Source organism: Giraffa tippelskirchi, chromosome 7 (assembly GCF_054371585.1).
Source record: "Giraffa tippelskirchi isolate mGirTip1 chromosome 7, T2T-mGirTip1v1.2.pri, whole genome shotgun sequence".
NCBI classification, from domain to species: domain Eukaryota; kingdom Metazoa; phylum Chordata; class Mammalia; order Artiodactyla; family Giraffidae; genus Giraffa; species Giraffa tippelskirchi.
The window spans coordinates 50,405,630-50,424,155 of record NC_137281.1 but is presented as its reverse complement, the minus strand read 5'-3'; the positions used below and the strand labels follow the sequence as shown (position 1 = coordinate 50,424,155).

Here is an 18,526-nt window from a genome sequence, read left to right as displayed (position 1 = left end):
ACACCAACGGGTGGGGACCAGGGTCAGAAGGGGGGGGGGTGTTCCTGGAAGCTGGGTGTGTCCTGTGTCGTGACCGGTGGGGGGGCACATGGGTGCCCACGTCTGCACACTTGGTAAGCGTGCATTTCGTTGTGAGTTATGTTACACCCACTGTGTGGAGTGAACAGTGACTGCAGATCAGCGCGATGCAGGCAAGAGATGGAGGGGTCCGATGACACGGACAGATCGGGGGAGGTGACGGTGGCGAAGCGACGGGATCCATGCCCCCCTGGCTCTGGGGACCCCTCCCAGGAATCGAGGTGCAATCAGCTCTCGAGTCCCCGGCACCTGACTGTGCAGAGAAGCCCACCAGGAGCTCCAGGCTGGTGGGTGTGGGGAGGCCTGGCGAGGAGGGCTGTGGAGACCTGCGGGTGCAGGGCGCTTGCTCGTCCAAGGCTAGCGTCAGGACTGGCCTCCAGTTGCAGGGTCTCTGTAGTAGGACACGGGGTCTGGTGGAAGCTCAGAGCTTGATGATGGCGTGAACGACTGAGAGAAAGCCCTCGGGACCACACTCAGGCATTACTAAATTCCTTTGCTGTGAGGCGTCTCTTACTCTGAGAACGACTGGCTGGCAGACCTTCCCGGGGCACACCTCTGAACCGGGCCACTGCTCAGGCTTTCGGGGCTCAGAAGGGGTCTCACTGGGCTTAAGGTCTGCCATCACCGTCTTGATGTGCCTTTTTTTTTTAAATCGAAGTATAGTTGATTTCCAATGTTGTGCTAGTTTCAGGTGGACAGCAAAGTGATTCTCTTTTTCAGATTCCTGTTACACATCGCTACAAGATATTGAGTATAGTGCCCTGTGCTGTACAGCAGGCCATTATCATCCATCTATTTAATGTGTGACAGTGTGCATCTGTTAACCCCAAACTCCTAATTTGTCCATCCCCCCTTTTCCCTTGGGTAACCATAAGTTTGTTTTCTGCGCCTGTGAATCTATTTCACATGCTCGTCAGCTCATCTCCCTGCGGGTCTTCGTCTCCTGGATGATGAGTGAGGTCTGTCTTCCTTCATGGCCTTTGTAGGGGAAGCACCGTGGTGGCCCCCTGAGGCACCCCTTCCCCTCGTGGACCCCGGCTTCTCCCCCTGGAAGGTGAGGCATTGGGCTCCTGGGGCGGCCCCCTCTGAGCGCTGAGTCCCGGTGCTCAGGCAGGAGGCACCTGAGCAGAGAGCCATGTGCTCCTGCCCCCTGGCTGGGGGGACACATCTGCCCACCCTCTTCAAAGAGAGGGTGCAGGCTGGGCTCCAGAAGGAAGAAGAAGGCCGCAGTGAGCCGGGGTCTGGTCCACAGTCCCTGATGGCCAGAGCTGAACAAGCCCGTCCCCACCCGGAGTTGCGGAGAGAGCAGAGCCGGGCCCAATACCCTGATGAGGTTTAGCCCCAGTGCCTCGTGTTCCACTGCTGGAGCGTTGTCGCTGACAGTGCAGGCATCATCCTGCAGTGAGGGGGGCCAGGCACCCCACTCCTGCAGGAGACACCCCTCCTGTCCAACCCTGGATAGCCAGGCTGCTCCCCACCTCCCTGGGGGCACCAAACACATGGAGCCTCCAAGGCCCTGCCCCGACTTGTCCGTGCCCGAGGGTGGCGGCCCAGCGCTGCAGGCAGGCGGCAGGTGGCCCAGGCTCCCCTGTCAGTCCAAGGAGCCCGGGGCCTGTCGGGTCCTGCTGCACGCAGCCCTGTGAACAAGGCGGGGCTCTCGTCTGTTCAGACAGACACCCCCTTGTCCCAGCCATCTCCTTACCCCCGGCTCTGTGCCACCACGGGATCGTGTTAGTTGTTCAGTTGTGTCTGACTCTTTGCGACCCCGTGGACTGTAGTCCGCCAGGCTCCTCTGTCAGTGGAATTCTCAAGGCAAGAATACTAGAGTGGGTTGCCATTTCCATCTGCACCACGGGATTGCCCCCCGTTTAAAATGGGCAAGTAGGACTCAGCCATGGCCGAAGATTTGAAACTACGGGTAAGGAGCAGTCCTCTTATCCCTCAACCCAGCGATGCTGCAGATGAAGGGATGGTGATAAAGAAAATGATGATGGTGGTGACGATGAAGATGGTGGAGATGATGATGGTGATGATGGAGATGATGGCTGTAATGACGATGAAGGCAATAAGTGCTGGGGATAAGGATGAAGACAGTGACCACAAGGAAGCAGGAGCCAGCTGGGGTTCAGTTTGGTCTCAACTCCAGCCATGGTGGGAATGTTTCAGCCATAGGAATTGGCAGGTGCACTGATCCAGGCTTTTCTTTCGGGGAGAGCCTGTCAGCTGCTCCGCCTTGAGCGGGACAGCGCCCCTCACTCGGATGACAACCCGTCCCTGAGTCACACTGATGCTGGCTCCAGAATGGACCAACCGCCCATGTCCACTGTCAACCTGAACCGCCAGCATCCTGGCCCGAGGCACTGCCAACTCTCACCAATCAGCCTCCGCAGCCTACACACTGCTCCGGAGCTTCGATGGCCAGGCAGGGGCTTGCCCTGCAGCCCAGCTCGTATCCCGACTGTCTCTCTGCAGAGTGCTGTGAGGGCCCAGGGAGGCCTGTGGGCTTTCTGGTGCTGTGGCCGCGGGAAGCAGGATTCTAGACTTCTGGCCTTCCCCGCTGAGGCCCCGCTCCCTCCAGAGTGTCTGACAAGCCGTGCCTTAGACCTCACCCCTCCCTGCTGGGTCCCTCCAGGGCTCCCGGTCGAGGGGTCCCCCCCGTGCCCACGCTGTCCCCCGCAGGCCGCCCTGCCATGCTTTCCTCTCATTCTGGACAAACCTCTCCCAATCCTGCTCTCGGCTGTTCAGAGGGGGCGGGGATGACCGCAGCTGGCAAGTCTCGAGCTCCCTGCGCTTGGGGCGTATAACCTGGGAGGCCCCCGCCTCACCAACCAGACCAGGCAAGACCACCCGCGCTTCATGCCCAAGTGTCCTGAGTTAGGGAGAAGACCGCATGGGGGGGGGCTTCGGAGGGAATGGGGTTGAGAGTTGGGGGGTCACGGGGGTGGCCGCACTTCCGCTGAGGTGGAAGTCATTGAGGAGGACGGGGAAGGCAGAGGGAAGATGGAAGCCCCCAGGACAGAACCAGGCGGCTTTGCTGGAGAAACTGGGGGAAGGTGGGAAGGGTTCAGGGGAGCCGCAGGGTCTGACTCAATGGACACAAGTTTGAGTAAACTCCGGGAGTTGGTGATGGACAGGGAAGCCTGGGGTGCTGCAGTCACTGGGGTCGCAGAGTCAGACAGGACTGAGCGACTGAACTGAACTGATGACAATTTATTATTGATTATACAAAGATAATGAAAATTCAGATTCTAAAAATCCAACTCCAGGAATTCCCTGGCAGTCCAGCAGTTAGGACTCTGTGCTCTCAATGCAGTGGGGCACAGGCTTGTTCCCTGGTCAGGGAACTAAGATCCCACATGTATCACGAGGAAGCCAAAAAAGAAAAATCCATCTACAATTCCATGGCTCTGGCAAACATTCTAGCTTCCCCCCCTCCCCCGCCCCCCGATTCCTCTTCAGTACCTGTCCACAGGCTCATGATTTTTTTTTTTAACAAATATTTTTTTAGATTTTATTTATTTATTTTGGCTGTGCTGGGTCTGCTGTGCAGACTTTAGCTGTGGCGAGAAGCGGCTACTCTCTAGTTGTGGTGTTTGGGCTTCTCATTGCAGTGCCTTCCCTTGTTGCAGAGCACGGGCTCTAGGCACACGGGCTTCAGTAGTTGCAGCTCATGGGCTCTAGAGCTCAGGCTCAGCAGTGGTGCACGGGCTTAGTTGCTCCATGTAACGTGGAATCCTCCCAGGCCAGCATTTGGTTCCGTGTCTCCTGCATTGGCAGGCAGATCCTTTACCACTGAGCCACTAGGGAAACCCCTCTTGTTTCTATCATAAAGGGTTTGCATGTTGCCTCCAGGCTCTGTAGCTGTCATTTCCAAAGGCTGCAGAATGGTCCTCTCTGGGCACTGGCCACGCTGGCTGGACCGTTCTCAGTGGCCAGCACGGAAGTCACCTACTTTTTGCTCTGAACATGAGTGCTTGGTGGGTTTCTCCTTGTCGGTCATGGCCAGGGTTTGTCTGTCGCTTCGGGTTTCCCCTTAGGATTGGAATTCAGGCTCTGGGGATAGCTGTGCATAGAGAATGAGATGCAAAGCCATTGGCAGGGGTGGGGGGTGGGGTCAACATCAAGTTTTTCCATTGAATTCAAATGTCAGAGTTGGCGAAACCATGTCCCGGGAGATAAGCAAGGTGACATGCAGTTCTGTCCGGTTGGTGGAGGCCCTGCCTGGGTTACCTGTTGGCCCCTGCTGTCCTGGTGGCCTGGCCATTCCAAACACTTAAACCTCTCTTTCAGACCTCACAGCTGTTCTGGCAACAGCGTCAAGAACGTGGTTTACAAAGAGATGGGCTGCCAGTCTGGAAGGGAGTCCAGTGTATTGGGCACCTCCAGGGCCCAGGAAGTTCCTGGGCTGTATCTCAGCTCACCTCCCAGCAGTGGCAGGGACAGAGGCCCCCAGCTGTGGTGCACGTGGCCGTGGCTGGTGGTACAGCCCGTGTCCCTCTGCATTACAGACCCAGGACATCAGAGTTTGAGGGACCCGGGCCTGGGTGTCAGTGTGTCTTTAAATCCACCCCCTCCCAAGTGATTCTGACGTGCAGCAGGGATGAGACACGGCTCTGCCCCGTCTACAGCTCGTGGATAGGACAACGGAAGCCCAGAGAGGTTAAGTCACTCGTCTAAAATCACACAGCTAAAAGCGATGGAGCCAGAATCCTGGTTGGTCTGACTCCAGACTGGAAGTCTTTTACACCCTAGCCTGGACCCCTGTCCACCCTGACTGTTGGGCAGACACAGTCATTCCCTTGCCAAGACATTCCCGTGTTGGCATTTTTTTTTTCGCTGCACAGGTCTTTGTTGCTACATGGGCTCTTCTCTAGTTGCAGAGAAACTCTCTAGTTGCAGTGCTTGGGCTTCTCATCGTGGTGGCTTCTCGTTGCAGAGCACAGACTCCAGGCACGAGGGCTTCAGTGGTTGTGGCACACGAGCTTAGTTGCTCCGTGACATGTGGGATCTTCCCAGGCCAGGGATCGAACCCGTGTCCCCTGCATTGGCAGGCAGACTCTTAACCACTGGACCACCAGGGAAGTCCCTTTCCCTCTGGTTTTTAAAGAAAAGAGGCAGGGATCAGCAAGCAGAGAAGGTGGCTGGAGAGCCCCAGCTCCTCCTTGGGACCCTCCGGGGTCTCTCAATGTGAGGGGGCAGGGCACGGGCTCCCCCAGCTTGGAACCCATCTACCCGGGGGTCCACGGTGACTACGGGGGCTGTGAACCCGCGCTGAGCCCTGGCTGCTCACCAGGTATCCCAGGGCTGCCAGACTAAAGTCTGAACTCCCTCCCCTTTCTCTGCCCCGCGGCCTTGGACAAGCCCCTCCAGGTTTCCTCATCTGTAAACTAAACTGGTTATTGAAAATATTTGCCCACCTCCACGGGTTTTCAGGAAAATTGATGGAACGTGGTAGATGACATGACAGGGCTCTGTAAGCGGCCAGGGCAAATATTAGCTCTCTGGTCACGCGCTGGCCGGGCCTGGCCTGGTCACGCCAGGATGCTAGGCACAGCCCAGCTCTGCCGCCCCTGACAACATGGGGCCACATCTCAGATTCTCAGGCCTCAGTTTCCTCCCCTGTGCAATGGGAAAGTAACAGCGCCGTGCCTTCCTCACTGGACTGGTTAACAGATCGTACCGATTCCCTGAAACACCTTGCCTTGCGCACACCTCGTAGAGGGGGCGGCCGTGGAGACAGGGGGCCCTTCGGGAGAGTCCAGAGGTCCATGCCTTTGCATCTGAGAAGGAAGCAGGCTTCCTTCCTTCCTCAGTTCCTCCGTGGGGGACCTTTTTCCTGCAAGCGCCCAGGCTCTGCAGTCACAGCTCTGGGTTCGTGCCCCAGTTCTGCCACCCATGCTGTGGGACTTCAGGCTCGAGATTGGCCTCTCTGAGCCCCACCCCCCACCCTCAGCTGCCGAACTGGCTGTTACCACCTTGCCAGCCCCACGCTGGCACTGCAAGGCCCAGAGCAGGAGAGAGCGGCTCAGAAGTGAGATGCCCAACCCCCTGCAATGCCCCAGGGTACCAGCCTTCCCGGTTTGTCCAGGACTGAGGAGTTCCTGGAACGTGGTGGGGCTTTCGGTGCTAAACCAGGGAACGTCCTGAAACGCCCAGGTCTGCATGAGTGGTAGGCACCAGGGTCCCATCGATGCCAAGTGAGAGCTGTGCATGTAACTGCCAATTTCCCAACAGCCTCGTTAAACAAGCTCGTGTCCATGATGCATCTCCATTAACCCAGGATGTCCAAAGGATTTTCGTGATTTTCATATCAACCTGGAATCCATACAAAAGTCATTAAGCCATTTTACCTTTTCTTTTTTAGTTGTTTTTTTTTTTCATTCTTACTAACAGTTTGAAATCTAGTGTATGTTTTACACTTAATGACTAGATTTTGCCAGGTGACATACAGCCTGCCCAGGTAACTTTGAATTTTAAGCAATGGAAATAAAAGTTTTTAGCGTAAGTATATCCTAAATATTGCATGGGACATATTCAAAGTTTATTTCTTATTTATCTGAGATTCAAAGTTACCTGGGTGCCTATGTTTTTATTTTCTGCATGTACTTTGAGCACATCAGAATGAGGAGGCTCACATTTCAGGGGCTTAATAACCACGGGAGGTCACGGCCGAGCAGGGGGCAGGACGGGTCCAAAGGAACGCGGGGGTGCCCAGTGGACTCCAAGAGAGCTGGTCCCCCACAGTCAAACTGCACAGCTCCATCGTGCTCTTTCTCTCTGTCTGCGGCCCCTCTAACCTTTGCCCCTTTGTCTGCCTGGGACATTATCAGTCTCAGTCTTGGTCGAGCTTTCTGGCAGCAACTCAACACATTTTATTTCTGATCATCTGCTGTCAGGTAAACAGGCGCCAGGGAAGAAAGTCCATCTCCTGCACACAATTCTCCCACATCAGCAAATCCTCAAATTCCGGAAAAGGGGTCAGGGCCAGTGTGGGCAGCGGGGCAGCTTGTGCGGAAGGACCTGCCAGGCCCAGAGATGGGATCCCCGGTGCTCACCTCCTTCCCAGGCACCCCTCTGGGTTGTGAGCCTCAGGGTCCCTCCTCCCCGCTCCAGCAGGCCCTGGGTGGGAATCTCTGAGCCTGGAGTGTCTCTGTCTGCCTCAGTTTACGCACCCAAAACCACCAGGGGGTTGCAGACCAGGGCCCTGGGGTGGGGAAGGGGAGACAGCTAGAGGATGGCGGGGCTGCAGTTTGCTGTCACTGCTCCAGTGTGACAGCCCTGGACTAGAACCTGGGGTGTGTGGGGTGCACCTCAGGGTGTCAGGGAGTTTTGGTAACAAGGACCCCTGGAACAGAGGCCCAGAGAAGTAGGCCACCGGGCCAAGGTCACACAGCACGTGTACAGCAGAGCCGGGGGCCCGCCAGGGAGCAGTGGATTCCTGCCTGCATGTTCTGTCCCGCTGTGTCACGTGGCACCAAGTGTCCCTGCCGCCGAGGACCCCAGGGGAAAAGACTCTGAGTGCCCCTTCTCCTGGGTAAAGGGAGGCCCCCGGGGCCCCCTGCCGCCCCCAGGCTCACCCAGCGCATAAGGCTGAGCCCAGAAACCAGCTCTTACCGCCACACCGCACCGTGGCTGCAGTCCTGCCTGGACCGCTCACATGGTTCGTGGGTCCCGGGGCCCCAAGGCCTCCTCACCCCAGCTCCTCACACTGCCCCCCAAACCCTTGCCACCAGCCCCTCCCTGTCAGGTGCACCTCTCTGCCTCTCCCATCCCCACAGGAGCCCCACAGTCAGCCCTGGTTCCCGCCCTCCCGGCCGCCCTCTGTGCATGTTCCAGGCTGTGCTTGTTCCAGGGCAGGGCCCTGGTCCTCTGTGGCCACCAGGGCCAGGACTAGGACACAGACATCACCTCGGGCACAAAACGCAAGGGGCAACAAAGCATTCTGTCATCAGGGCACTTAGTGTGCTCATGCAATCTTTTTATTTCTTTGTTGTTTACATTTTGGCCATGCCTTTCGGCATGTGGGATCTTAGTTCCCTGACCGCGGATCGAACCCACATCCCCTGCAGTGAAAGTGCAGTCTTAATCAGTGGATGGCCAGGGAAGTCCTCATACAATGTTTTTAATTTTTTAACATTATTATTTGTTTGTTTGTTTGTTTGTTTGTTTTTGGCTGCGCTGGATCTTCGTTGCTGCTTGCGGGTCTTCTCTCGTTGCAGTGAGCGGGGGCTAACTTCCTTGAGGTGCGTGGGTTTCTCACTGTTGTTGTTCTCTTGTTGCCGAGCACAGGCTCTGGGGCACACGGGCTCAGCACTGGTGGTGCATGGGCTTAGTTGCAGCATGTGGGATCTTCCCAGACCAGGGATCGAACCCGTGTCCCCTGCATTGGCAGGTGGATTCTTAACCACAGAAGTCCCACAATATTTTTAAAAAGCAAGAATATAAAAAACACCAAAATCCAGGATGAACAAAATATCAGTGTTTAATAAAGACAGCATCAGCATTCTGATTTTTGCAGCAGGTTCCACTACTGCTCTGCATGTCATGGTTAGAGAGCCTGCCTTTGTCTGAAGTTTTAACAATTTTGTTTATCTTGGGTTTTGGACATTATTTTTTTTTAATCTTTTTTTTTTTTTGGTTGCACCGTGAAGCATGAGAGGTCTTAGTTCCCTGACCAGGATCAAACCTGTGCCCCTGCATTGGGAGCGCAGAGTCTTAACCACTGGACTGCCAGGGAAGTACCATTTGGGCATTAATTTTGGTTTTCTGCAATTGCATGAAAATACTCTTTTCTTGATCACTGAGTGTTCTGGGGCATCCCCTTAAATTTTGTACACAAGGTGAGGGCCTCCTTGCTTCACCCCGGTCCCAGCGGTAGTGGGGCGAAACACAACCCCCATCCCCCTCACAGGGGAGGGCTGCCAGGAAAGTATCCAGGTAAGAGAGGAAGATGCAGGTGACGATCCCATGAAAAATGAAATAAAAGCTAATAGGCACTGAGTCTATAGGCCAAGCACTGTCCTCACTCCCGACCTTCCTTCCTTGAGCGCCCTACCGTGTGCTGAGTGCCCTCAGACGCCGGATAGAGCAGCGGTAGAGATGCTTCCCCCACCATACAGAACCCACATCCCGGTTTGGGGAGAGACGATAATATAAAGTCCATAAGAATTGTGAGGTGTGCAATGCTACTGGCTAAAGACGGGGAAAAAAAAAAGAAGAAAAGGAGCTATGAACCTTGTTTTAGGCACAGTCTCCAAGCATGAGTCACCGAGACACCGCGATGACCCAGGAAGGAAAGGTGCCACTTGGTCCCCCTCGCAGGCAGCCCGCCCAGGAGGGGGCCGGGCGGGGCTCCCAGCCTGGGGCCGAGGCAGGAGTGGGCGTGGGGTGGAGAAGCGGGGAGACCCCCAGCAGAACCGGGGCTTGCTCCACTTAAAGCTACCGCCTTGATGGTACGTTGGGCGGAGCTGTCTCCGCCTCCCTAAGGCGAAAGGCCAGGTTGGCTCAGCCTGGCCGGTGTCCGCCCCGCCTCCTCGCCGTGGACCACCCCAGGGTGGGCCCTCTAAGGCCGTCCCCCGGGCTGGCAACGTGACCGCCCGCCCTCAAGGGTGCGAGTTCATTCATCCAGGGGCTCCTGCTGACTCACGCTTATGAAAGTGATTTTCCTGGCCCCGCCCTCCGCCCGCCTCTTCCCAGCCCCTTGAAATACCCGGGCTTCCCGGCCTCTCGCACCCTCTCGGATCCTCGCGGGGTAATGTGCGTCCCGCTCCCTCAGCCGGCTCCCTAACCCCCGGTTCTCCGAGAGGCCTGACCGTGCTCCCCACTGTCCTCGACCTCGGCCGGTCAGGTGAGTGACCCGGGCGAGGCTTGGGGGAGGTGGGAGAAGGTAGCCCCGACCCGGGGAGGACCCTGGAGCCAGGGAGGGGGACCCCAGACGGTCCTGAGGGCGGTCCACCCTGGCTCCCCACGACCAGCATGACCCCCACCCCACCCCGGAGATCCTCCCTCACCCCTCCTGGCCATGCCCATCTCCAGGTGCCTGGCACCCTCGGCCGACAGCTGCCCTGCAGGCTGGCTTCCTGGGAGTTCACCCCAGCCCACGTGATGCTACTCCAGGCAGGAAAGAGAGATGTGGCCAGCCCAGGCTGGCTGCCAGGCGCCCCGAGGACACGGGGTCCCGCGGGCAGGCTGGGTGCTGCCCTCTGGTCCCTGCCTCTCCTGCTCTCATGGGACCGAGCCCCCAGGGTCGAGGGGGACCTGGCTTCTCACAGGAGGGTTGGGGTGCAGAGAATGAGGGGTGGGGTTTCAGAGGGTCTGGAGAGCTCTTGGGGCTCCAGATGGGGGAGGCTCTGGGGGCGCTGGTGTCATGGGGTGGGCGTGGGGGCCAAGGGCTCACCCTGGTGCCTGGCAGGTGGCACTTGGGCTGACGGAGCACCTCCCCATCCTCCCCTGCCCCGGCCTCACGCCACTTTCCCGGGGGCACTGTTGGGCCATCTTCCTCAGAGGGGGCTCCGACAGGTGTCTGACAGGGCAGGGTTTGGGGTGTGGTCTCCGGCATTCCTGGAAAAGACACCTGCTCCCTCCTGACCCCGGTTTTTCCCTTTGGGCAATAGGGATAACAGAAAAAAAAAAAATCCATGGGGTGGGGTAGGAGGGTTGTCATCAAAGTGAAATGAGCAAAAATACCACAGGTGCTCAGTAAATGTAGCCATACAGGTGTCCTAAGCCTTAGAGCAGTTTAAGCTTCAATAACTCTAGAAATTGCAATGCTCCAAACTCTACGCTCCACGCCTGGGAAGGTGCGACTATTTCCATTTCTTTTACGCTTCTTTTCTCTTGTGAACTCGAAGGCCTTTTTAATGTCAACATTTGCCATCTTCAACCAGAGGGACGTTGGAAACTGACCTTCCCAGCTCCCCAAAACTAAACAGCATGTGAGAAATAGGAAGTTACACTTTCAAATGGAAAGTTGGCAGCATGCGTTCTTCTGAGGAGGTTTCGGAGGAGGTTTCGAGAGCTTCAAGTCTCGGTACTTGGGCCCTGTGTGTATCGCGGCGCAGGAAGTAACCACGCAGGTCAGCCTCTGGGTGGTGACCTCATGCGTGTGGCATCCAGAAGTTTCTGGCATGAGCCCTGGATGTGGGGTCCAAAAGCCCGGGTGGTGAATGGGGCCTTCTTCCTCCTGGGAGCATGAAGACAGGGCAGTCCGTTCTGGTTCCTCGTCTGTAAACAGGGGCTCCTGCAAACACTTCCCTTACTGGCGCTGGGAGGATTCACGGGGACAGGGCAGAAAAGGACTTGGCCTGGGGTGGGTGCTCCGTGGGCACCCACTGTGGTGGGCTGTGGGGTGTCTAAGGACCAAACTCTCGATTCATTACCCACTGGCTCTGTGACCTCGGGGGCGCCCTGAGCCTCAGTTTGCTCATCTGTAAAGTGGGTTCCCTGAGGATGAAAGCCGCCAATGTGAAAGGAGCTTGTAACGGGGACGTCACCTGCGTCCTGTTGCTGGTGTTCTGGGGGACAGTGAGGACAGCAGTGTGGCGCCCCGGGGCTGTGTGAAGGGAGTGTTCTAGGAACCACAGCCCCTTCCCCAGGGCCACCGGCACACCCAGTGGCTGGTCAGTGAGACGCTGTCCCCTCCCAGCTGGAGCACCGGCCCTGTGGCCTCCCTCCCCAACAGCAGCACAGGGACAGAGCTGCACTCAGCCTGGAAGGGCCTCTGTCACACCGCCTCGGGGGGCATGGGAAGGCCCTCGCACAGGGCAGCCTGGGCTCAAAACCAGTTGAGCCTGCACATGTTGCGGCAAATTCCCCACAAGCCATCCAGGACAGTGAGACACTCGCTGGGCCTCAGCTTCCCCATCTGTAATATGGGCGCGGTCGTGAGAGTACTTCTAACAACCCTGTTAAATATGGGTTAAGTTGGTGAATGTGCGTCAAGTGTTCAGGGCAAGCTCAGCACCCGGCTCACCCCACAGAAGTACAGAAATGTTGGTGGTTCTGTGTGGCAGTGGTGTCACCCCAGGGCGAACAGCAGGGTCCCTACAGGGAACCAGGCGTGGAGCGGGCCAAGGGGTCCCCGATGGGAGACACAGCTCACGGCCCAGGCCCCACTGAGGCAGTTCTCGGGAGACCAGAGGGCACACCCCCTGTGACGCCTGAGGCACCTTGCCGCCTCTGAACCCCCTGTCCTCACTGCCAGCCGGAGGTGATGGCGCCCACCTCTCATGGTGCCTGCGGGGCCCAGACACTGTGGCTTAGCTGCAAGCTCCTCTCCCTGCACACTATAAAGTGCTGTGGACGGGTCGGTTGTCACTCTGTGGGAGCGACACCCAGGTCCTCCGGCCAGCCCCTCCAGCTGTCCCCCACCCGTCTGCCCGGTGGGGGGCGCTGGTGTTGCTGTCACTCTTAGCACATCAGAGATCAAACGCTGCCTCGGTCATGCTCCCTCAGCCCATTCAAGATTTGCAAAAAACGTGAAACAGTTGCCCACTCTTCCAAATCAGGGAATTCACATAAAAATCCAGATTTAAGCTTTTTCCTGAAAGAATTCTGAAGGCCAGTGATGCTATGCTCAGGGCGGTCTGGGCCCTGTGCCACTGACTCATCCTTTCACTTGCTATGAGCCAGATCTCATAGCAAGGTCTCGGCCTCCCTGTCAGGCGGAGAGGCGTGCTTGGGGTGTTCAGGCAAAGCTGCGCTGGGGGGACGTGGAGAAGGTGGGTCTTGACTCGCCTGGAGAGACCTGCAGCTCCAAGTTCTGGAGTTGGGTCCCTCGGAGTGATTTGGGCTTGTGGCCAGCAGAGGGCGCTGACGCTCCAGAGACGACCAGGTTTAAAGGCTGCTGCTGCGGCTGCTAAGTCTCTTCAGTCGTGTCCGACTCTGTGCGACCCCATAGACGGCAGCCTACCAGGCTCCTTCGTCTCTGGGATTCTCCAGGCAAGAATATTGGAGTGGGTTGCCATTTCCTTCTCCAGTGCATGAAAGTGAAAAGTGAAAGTGAAGTTGCTTAGTCGTATCTGACTCTTCGCGACCTCATGGCTGCAGCCTACCAGGCTCCTCTGTCCATGAGGTTTCCCAGGCAAGAGTACTGGAGTGGGTTGCCCAACTCCCCAAACCCAGAGGCTCCGGCTTCCCGTCTCTGTATGCCCGCCTTTCCTAGCCCAGCCCCTGAGCACTGGGCTCTTCCCAATGGCCCGTTTTCTCCAGGTCGGTACTCCATGTACAGCACCTCCCTGTGTCCCCCCCGCCACCAACAAACCTATGAGGTAGAGACTATGATTATTCCCATTATACAGATGAAGAAACCAAGACCCAGAGAGGTCCAAGAATGGGCCCGTTGTCACCAGTTCAGAAGCGCCCCTCCAGAGCCAGGTCCACTGAAGACCTGAGGGCTGGCCTGTGAGGTGGGGGTGTGGCTGTCACAGACGTGCTGGGCAGGGCTTGCTTCAAGAAAGAGCCAACTCACTGGAAAAGACCCTGGTGCTGGGAGAGATTGAAGGCAGGAGAAGGAGGCAACAGAGGATGAGATGGTTGGATGGCATCACCTACTCAATGGACATGAGTTTGAGTGAACTCCGGGAGGTGGTGAAGGACAGGGAAGCCTGGCGTGCTGCAGTCGGTAGGGTCACAAGAGTTAGACACAACTTGGCGACAAAACAACAACTGTTACCATCCGTGATGAGACGGGAGTGTGGAGGGAGGCTCAGAGAGCGGGAGACGACCAGGCTGGAGGAGGGAGCCCTGCGTTATTGGGCCTGTTTAGGAGACAGCAGGTGTGAGAGGGGAGCGTCATCCTAAGAGTCAGGGAGGATCCTGGACTTGACCCTGAGGCCAACGGGAGGCCACCCTGCAGCTGGGAAGTGACTGCCTGACTCCTAGGCTCAGCGAGCAGCCCTTCTTCCCCTATGCCCCCAGGTCGGCTGCCAGCCCCACGCCCCCCACCAGCTGCAGCCATGAGCAACCAGAGGAAGGACCACCTTGGTGCCAGCAGCTCAGAGCCCCTCCCGGTCATCATCGTTGGTGAGTGCTGCTCAAGGCAGGGGGTTGGGAGTGTCGGAGGTCAGGGGTGCTCATTCAGCGCTTTGCTCAGCAGTCTCTAAAACAGTGTTCCAAACAGGCCTCCCAGGAGCCCACAAGGCAGGAGCAGAATGACCTGGAGAGGTTTCCCAGCGGGGGCGGCGGGTGGGGCGCTGGTGCCAAGTGGGCAGCTGGCCTGTGTTTTCCCTGCGCTGGGTGCCTGAGTGAGGGGACACAGCAGCTGCATGTGGTCCTGCCCTCAGGTCTGCAGAAAGGGGGAACAGAGGTCCCTGCCCTCCAGGCCAGCATCAGGTTGAACCACATGAAATGGCCGTTTTTGTAAGTGCAGGACAGTTGGGCATCAGCGACTTCACATGGTTCATCCTAACTGTTGTCTCCATGAGTAGGACTCAGGACAGCACAAAATAAGAGGACAGATAAGAAGTGATGTCACGAGGTTAACTGCCTAGGAAGGGCCACTGGTGAGTCCTGGGGTTCACCAGGACCTGCGGGCAGGTGGCCCCAACACGAGTGGCTCTAGCGCCTGTCCTGAGCTCCCCTGCCCTCGAGCTCACCCCCTCAGCACATCGTCTCACGTGCTGCAGTGTTCTCCACATCCCTCGGACCCACCGCACGGTCGGTCCTGGAGGACTGGGCTCGTTCTTGGTCGTCTCAGGGTCTCAGTCACGCCGCTCTGTGACCACAGGCAAGTGACTCAGCCTCTCTGTGCTCCAGCATCCTCACGTACCAAAGGAGGAAAAGTAGCGTGCACCTGACTCAGTGGGATAATGCATGGGCTTCCGGGCTACGGAGAGGCTTGTTACAGCAGCAGTAGCTTCATTATTTTGCTGTTAAAGTCAGCGGGGACTTCCCCGGAGGTCCAATGGTTCAGACTCCATCTTCCAATGCAGGGAGTGCAGGTTTGATCCCTGGTCTGGAGCTAAGATCCCATATGCCTTGAGGCCAAAAAACCAAAACATCAAACAGAATATTATTTTAAAAAATTCAATAAAGACTTTAAAGATGGTCCACATCGAAAAAAAAATATTTTTTTAAAATCACTTAACACAAAGCTTGACACATAGTAAGCAGTCAGTAAACATTAGTGGTTATTTCCACAGCTTTCTTGTTAAAGTGGTGCAGTGCTAATAAATGCTTTGTTTTTGTCTATGAGTGAAGAGCAAATCAGGGAATGAGACAGGTCAAAACCAAAGCTCTCAGTGGTGGTGGTGGTCTTGGGGCTCCAACGCTCTGCCCTCTGACCCCGCCCTCTCTCCCCAGGCAATGGTCCCTCGGGCATCTGCCTGTCCTATCTGCTCTCAGGCTACACCCCCTACGTGAGGCCAGACGCTGTCCACCCGCACCCCCTGCTGCAGAGGAAGCTCTCAGAGGCGCCGGGGGTCTCCATCACAGACCAGGTGGGCTTGAGCTCTGGGCAGGGGTGGGGGGACACCCCTACTGCAGGGAAACTCCCCCAGGCAAAAATCAAAAAGCTGCATTTGTGGGAATTCCCTTCCAGTCCAGTGGTTAGGACCCTGTGCTTTCACTGCCAGACTCGGAGTTTGATCCTTGGTCAGGGAACTAGGATCTCACAAGCCACGTGGCACAGCCAAGAAACAAAAGGATGCGTTTGTGAGACATGGGAGGCCACAGAAACCAGGAAAGAGGGCCGGCAGCTCTCTTTAAGACGTCGGCTTGTCTCACCTCCCCTAGTCCAGTGATTCTAAACCCAGGACAGTCTTGCTCTCCTGGGGACGCTTGGCCACCTAGAGACAGTTTCAGTTGTCACGCCCAGAGTGGGGACACCACTGGCTTAGAGGGTCGAGGCCAGGGGGGCCAGGACATCCTACAACACAGAGGACGAGCCCCCAGAAGCCCCAGAGCCAGGAGTGCCGAAGCTGAGGACCCCAGTCCTGGATACTGCAGACCTACCAGCCCCTGCTCAGGAGGGGCCGACCAGTCCCCCCTCCATACCCCTTGCCTCCCAGGAGGTCACTCAGTGTCCGCCGCCCACTTCAGGCAGCGTCCATCAAGCTGGTCCCCTCCACCCCAGAGCTGGAGGATGAGGAAGTAAGCTGCCATGGGGTCTAGATAGGGATTTCCTGGAATGCCTTCTACAGGTCACCCGTCCCTCAGCACAATCCACAGAGAAAAAGGTTTGTGCTCCAGTAACGCTGAGAGATGTTGGGTCTGGCAAATCTAAATGGGTAAATGCCGCTGCAGGAATTGTCAGAGCCTTTAGTGTGCTGCCGTTCGTGATGGCCTTCTGAGAGGCAGTGTTTCAAAACCAAGCTCATCTGACACCCCGATTCGAGGGTGGGAAGGTGAGACCAGGCAGCCTTCCTCCTGCGGCCCCTCTGACTTGCATCCCCCCCACCGCCCCCCAACTACAGGACCTGGACTATCTGTCCGAAGGCCTGGAAGGCCGGTGCCAAAGCCCCGTGGCCCTGCTCTTTGACGCCCTCCTGCGCCCAGACACAGACTTTGGGGGCAGCACGGAGTCTGTCCTCACCTGGAGGCACCAGAAGGAGCGAGCCATCCCACACCTGGTCCTGGGCCGGAACCCGCCTGGGGGTGCCTGGCACGTGAGTGGGGCCCGGATGGGGTGCGGGGACTTGCGCCAAACCTCTCTAACACAGGTCAAGTCTCTTGCACTTCCCACCTTTTCCTATTCACCCCCACTGCCCCCTCCTCCTTCCCCTTCCCCCCACTAACCAGCCCCAGCCGAGGCCTCCCCTGCTGTCCAGCCCTGGGGGGGCTGGGGGCCAGAAGAGACCTGGACTTTTCTCTCCTTTACTCCTAGTCCATTGAAGGCTCCATGGTGACCCTGAGCCAAGGCGAGTGGATGGGGCTCCCCGACCTGCAGGTCAAGGACTGGATGTGCAAGAAGCGCAGGTGAGGCCGCCCTGGAAAGCCATGGTGGGCAGGGAAGACCCGCCCCCGCCCCCAGCACTGAACTGGCAACCAGAGGCCAAGGGGCTTCAGGGGCTCATCAAGCCTGCCCTCAAGGGGGACGCTGTGGCCGGGCTGGGGAAAGGACTTGCCCAGGGCCACACGGGCAGTGAGCAGCAGAGCTGGGCTCCTCAGGACTCCCCGTCCAGTGCTCCTGCCTCACAATCTCGACTGGGCCTCCCTGTAGCATCCCAGGCTCTAAGGAGGGGTGACCACTGGCCCCTGCCCCCCACATCCTGCCTCGGAGCCTCTAACCCAGGCTCCTGGGTCCTCTGGCTTTCCGCAGCCCCTCCCGATATTCTGAGCCTGGCCTGCAACCGTCTCTTTTTTTCTTGGTCAGCTAATCGAACACACTTTTTTTTTTAAATTGATTTTGTATTAGAAACATAACCACAGTACAGGAAATTGAAAACTAAGAAACGAAAGACAGCTGACCCCTAACCCCACACTCCTCCCCAGGACTGCCGCACCTCGGAGGGTTCTCTTCCCATCCCACTTCCTGCTCCATAATGACCACGCTGCACACTTCTCACCACCCTAGAGAGACAGCTGAATCACAACAGATGCCAGCCCCTGCTCATCCCAGGGCACAAGGCGTAAAGTTGCCCAGTGCTCAGGGTGGTATCTGCCCTTGAACGTTTTCTCCGCCCTCGGGGTTCTGACAGGGAGCCTGTTGTTGTTCAGTCTCTCGGTTGTGTCCGACTCTGTGACCCCATGGACTGCAGCACACCAAGCTCTTCTGTCCTCCACTATCTCCTGGAGCTTGCTCAAACTCAGGTCCATTGAGTTGGTGATGCCATCCAACCATCTCATCCTCTGTCATCCCCTTCTCCTCATGCCCTTGATTTTTCCCAGCATCAGGGTCTTTTCCAGTGAGTCAGGTCTTCGCCATCAGGTGGCTAAAGTATTGGAGCTTCAGCTTCAGTCCTTTCAATGAATATTCAGGACTGATTTCCTTAAGGATTGACTGGCTAGATCTCCTTGCTATCCAAGGGACTCTCAAGAGTCTTCTCCAGCACCACAGTTCAAAGGCATCAATTCTTCAGTGCTCAGCCACCCAGTAGGCAGTTGACCTACTGGAAACCTCACCTGACCTCTCTGGAAACTCTGTTTCTGTCCCTTCAGACTTCATGGTCTGTCCTTTTGACACAAAGACTTTTTGCCCCAGCAAATGTGGTAGAAAGACATCCAGGCTGGTGTAGGGATGTGTTAACAGATAGACAGGAATATAAATTTCAGTAGATACACCCTTTTCTGTCCTACTCTTAAAATGTAACATGTCATAAGGATCTCACATGGTGATTACACAATGATTGCAGCCATCCTGTTACACGGCCACGTAATATTCCCGAGAGGGCAGGCAGCTCCACTCATTCCTACATACGGGAACTTGTGCTTAGATATCAGAGCCAAAAGGCACACGAGATGCACCCCCTGCCCTCATGGTGCTGCCATGGTTGCTAAACCACTCCCCAGT

At 57.0% G+C, this 18,526-nt stretch overlaps 1 protein-coding gene across 50 annotated transcripts in view; it reads left to right on the top strand.

Moving 5' to 3' along the window:
* OSGIN1 (oxidative stress induced growth inhibitor 1) overlaps nt 1–18,526 on the top strand; it is a 30,398-nt gene that overhangs the window by 9,354 nt on the left and 2,518 nt on the right. For 7 of the 50 annotated variants that reach the window (XM_081514064.1, XM_081514081.1, XM_081514091.1 and 4 more), the window contains 5 exons: nt 8,298–8,321; nt 13,996–14,100; nt 15,379–15,515; nt 16,491–16,682; nt 16,901–16,992. In XM_081514064.1, coding sequence (XP_081370190.1) covers nt 14,034–14,100; nt 15,379–15,515; nt 16,491–16,682; nt 16,901–16,992 — 488 coding nt within the window. In that variant the 5' untranslated portion in view covers nt 8,298–8,321; nt 13,996–14,033. Of the gene's footprint in view, nt 1–8,297; nt 8,322–9,322; nt 9,377–9,853; nt 9,926–10,928; nt 11,154–13,376; nt 13,700–13,995; nt 14,101–15,378; nt 15,516–16,490; nt 16,683–16,900; nt 16,993–18,526 lie in introns of all 50 variants that reach the window. The other 43 variants (XM_081514062.1, XM_081514102.1, XM_081514063.1 and 40 more) reach the window with 12 other exon arrangements.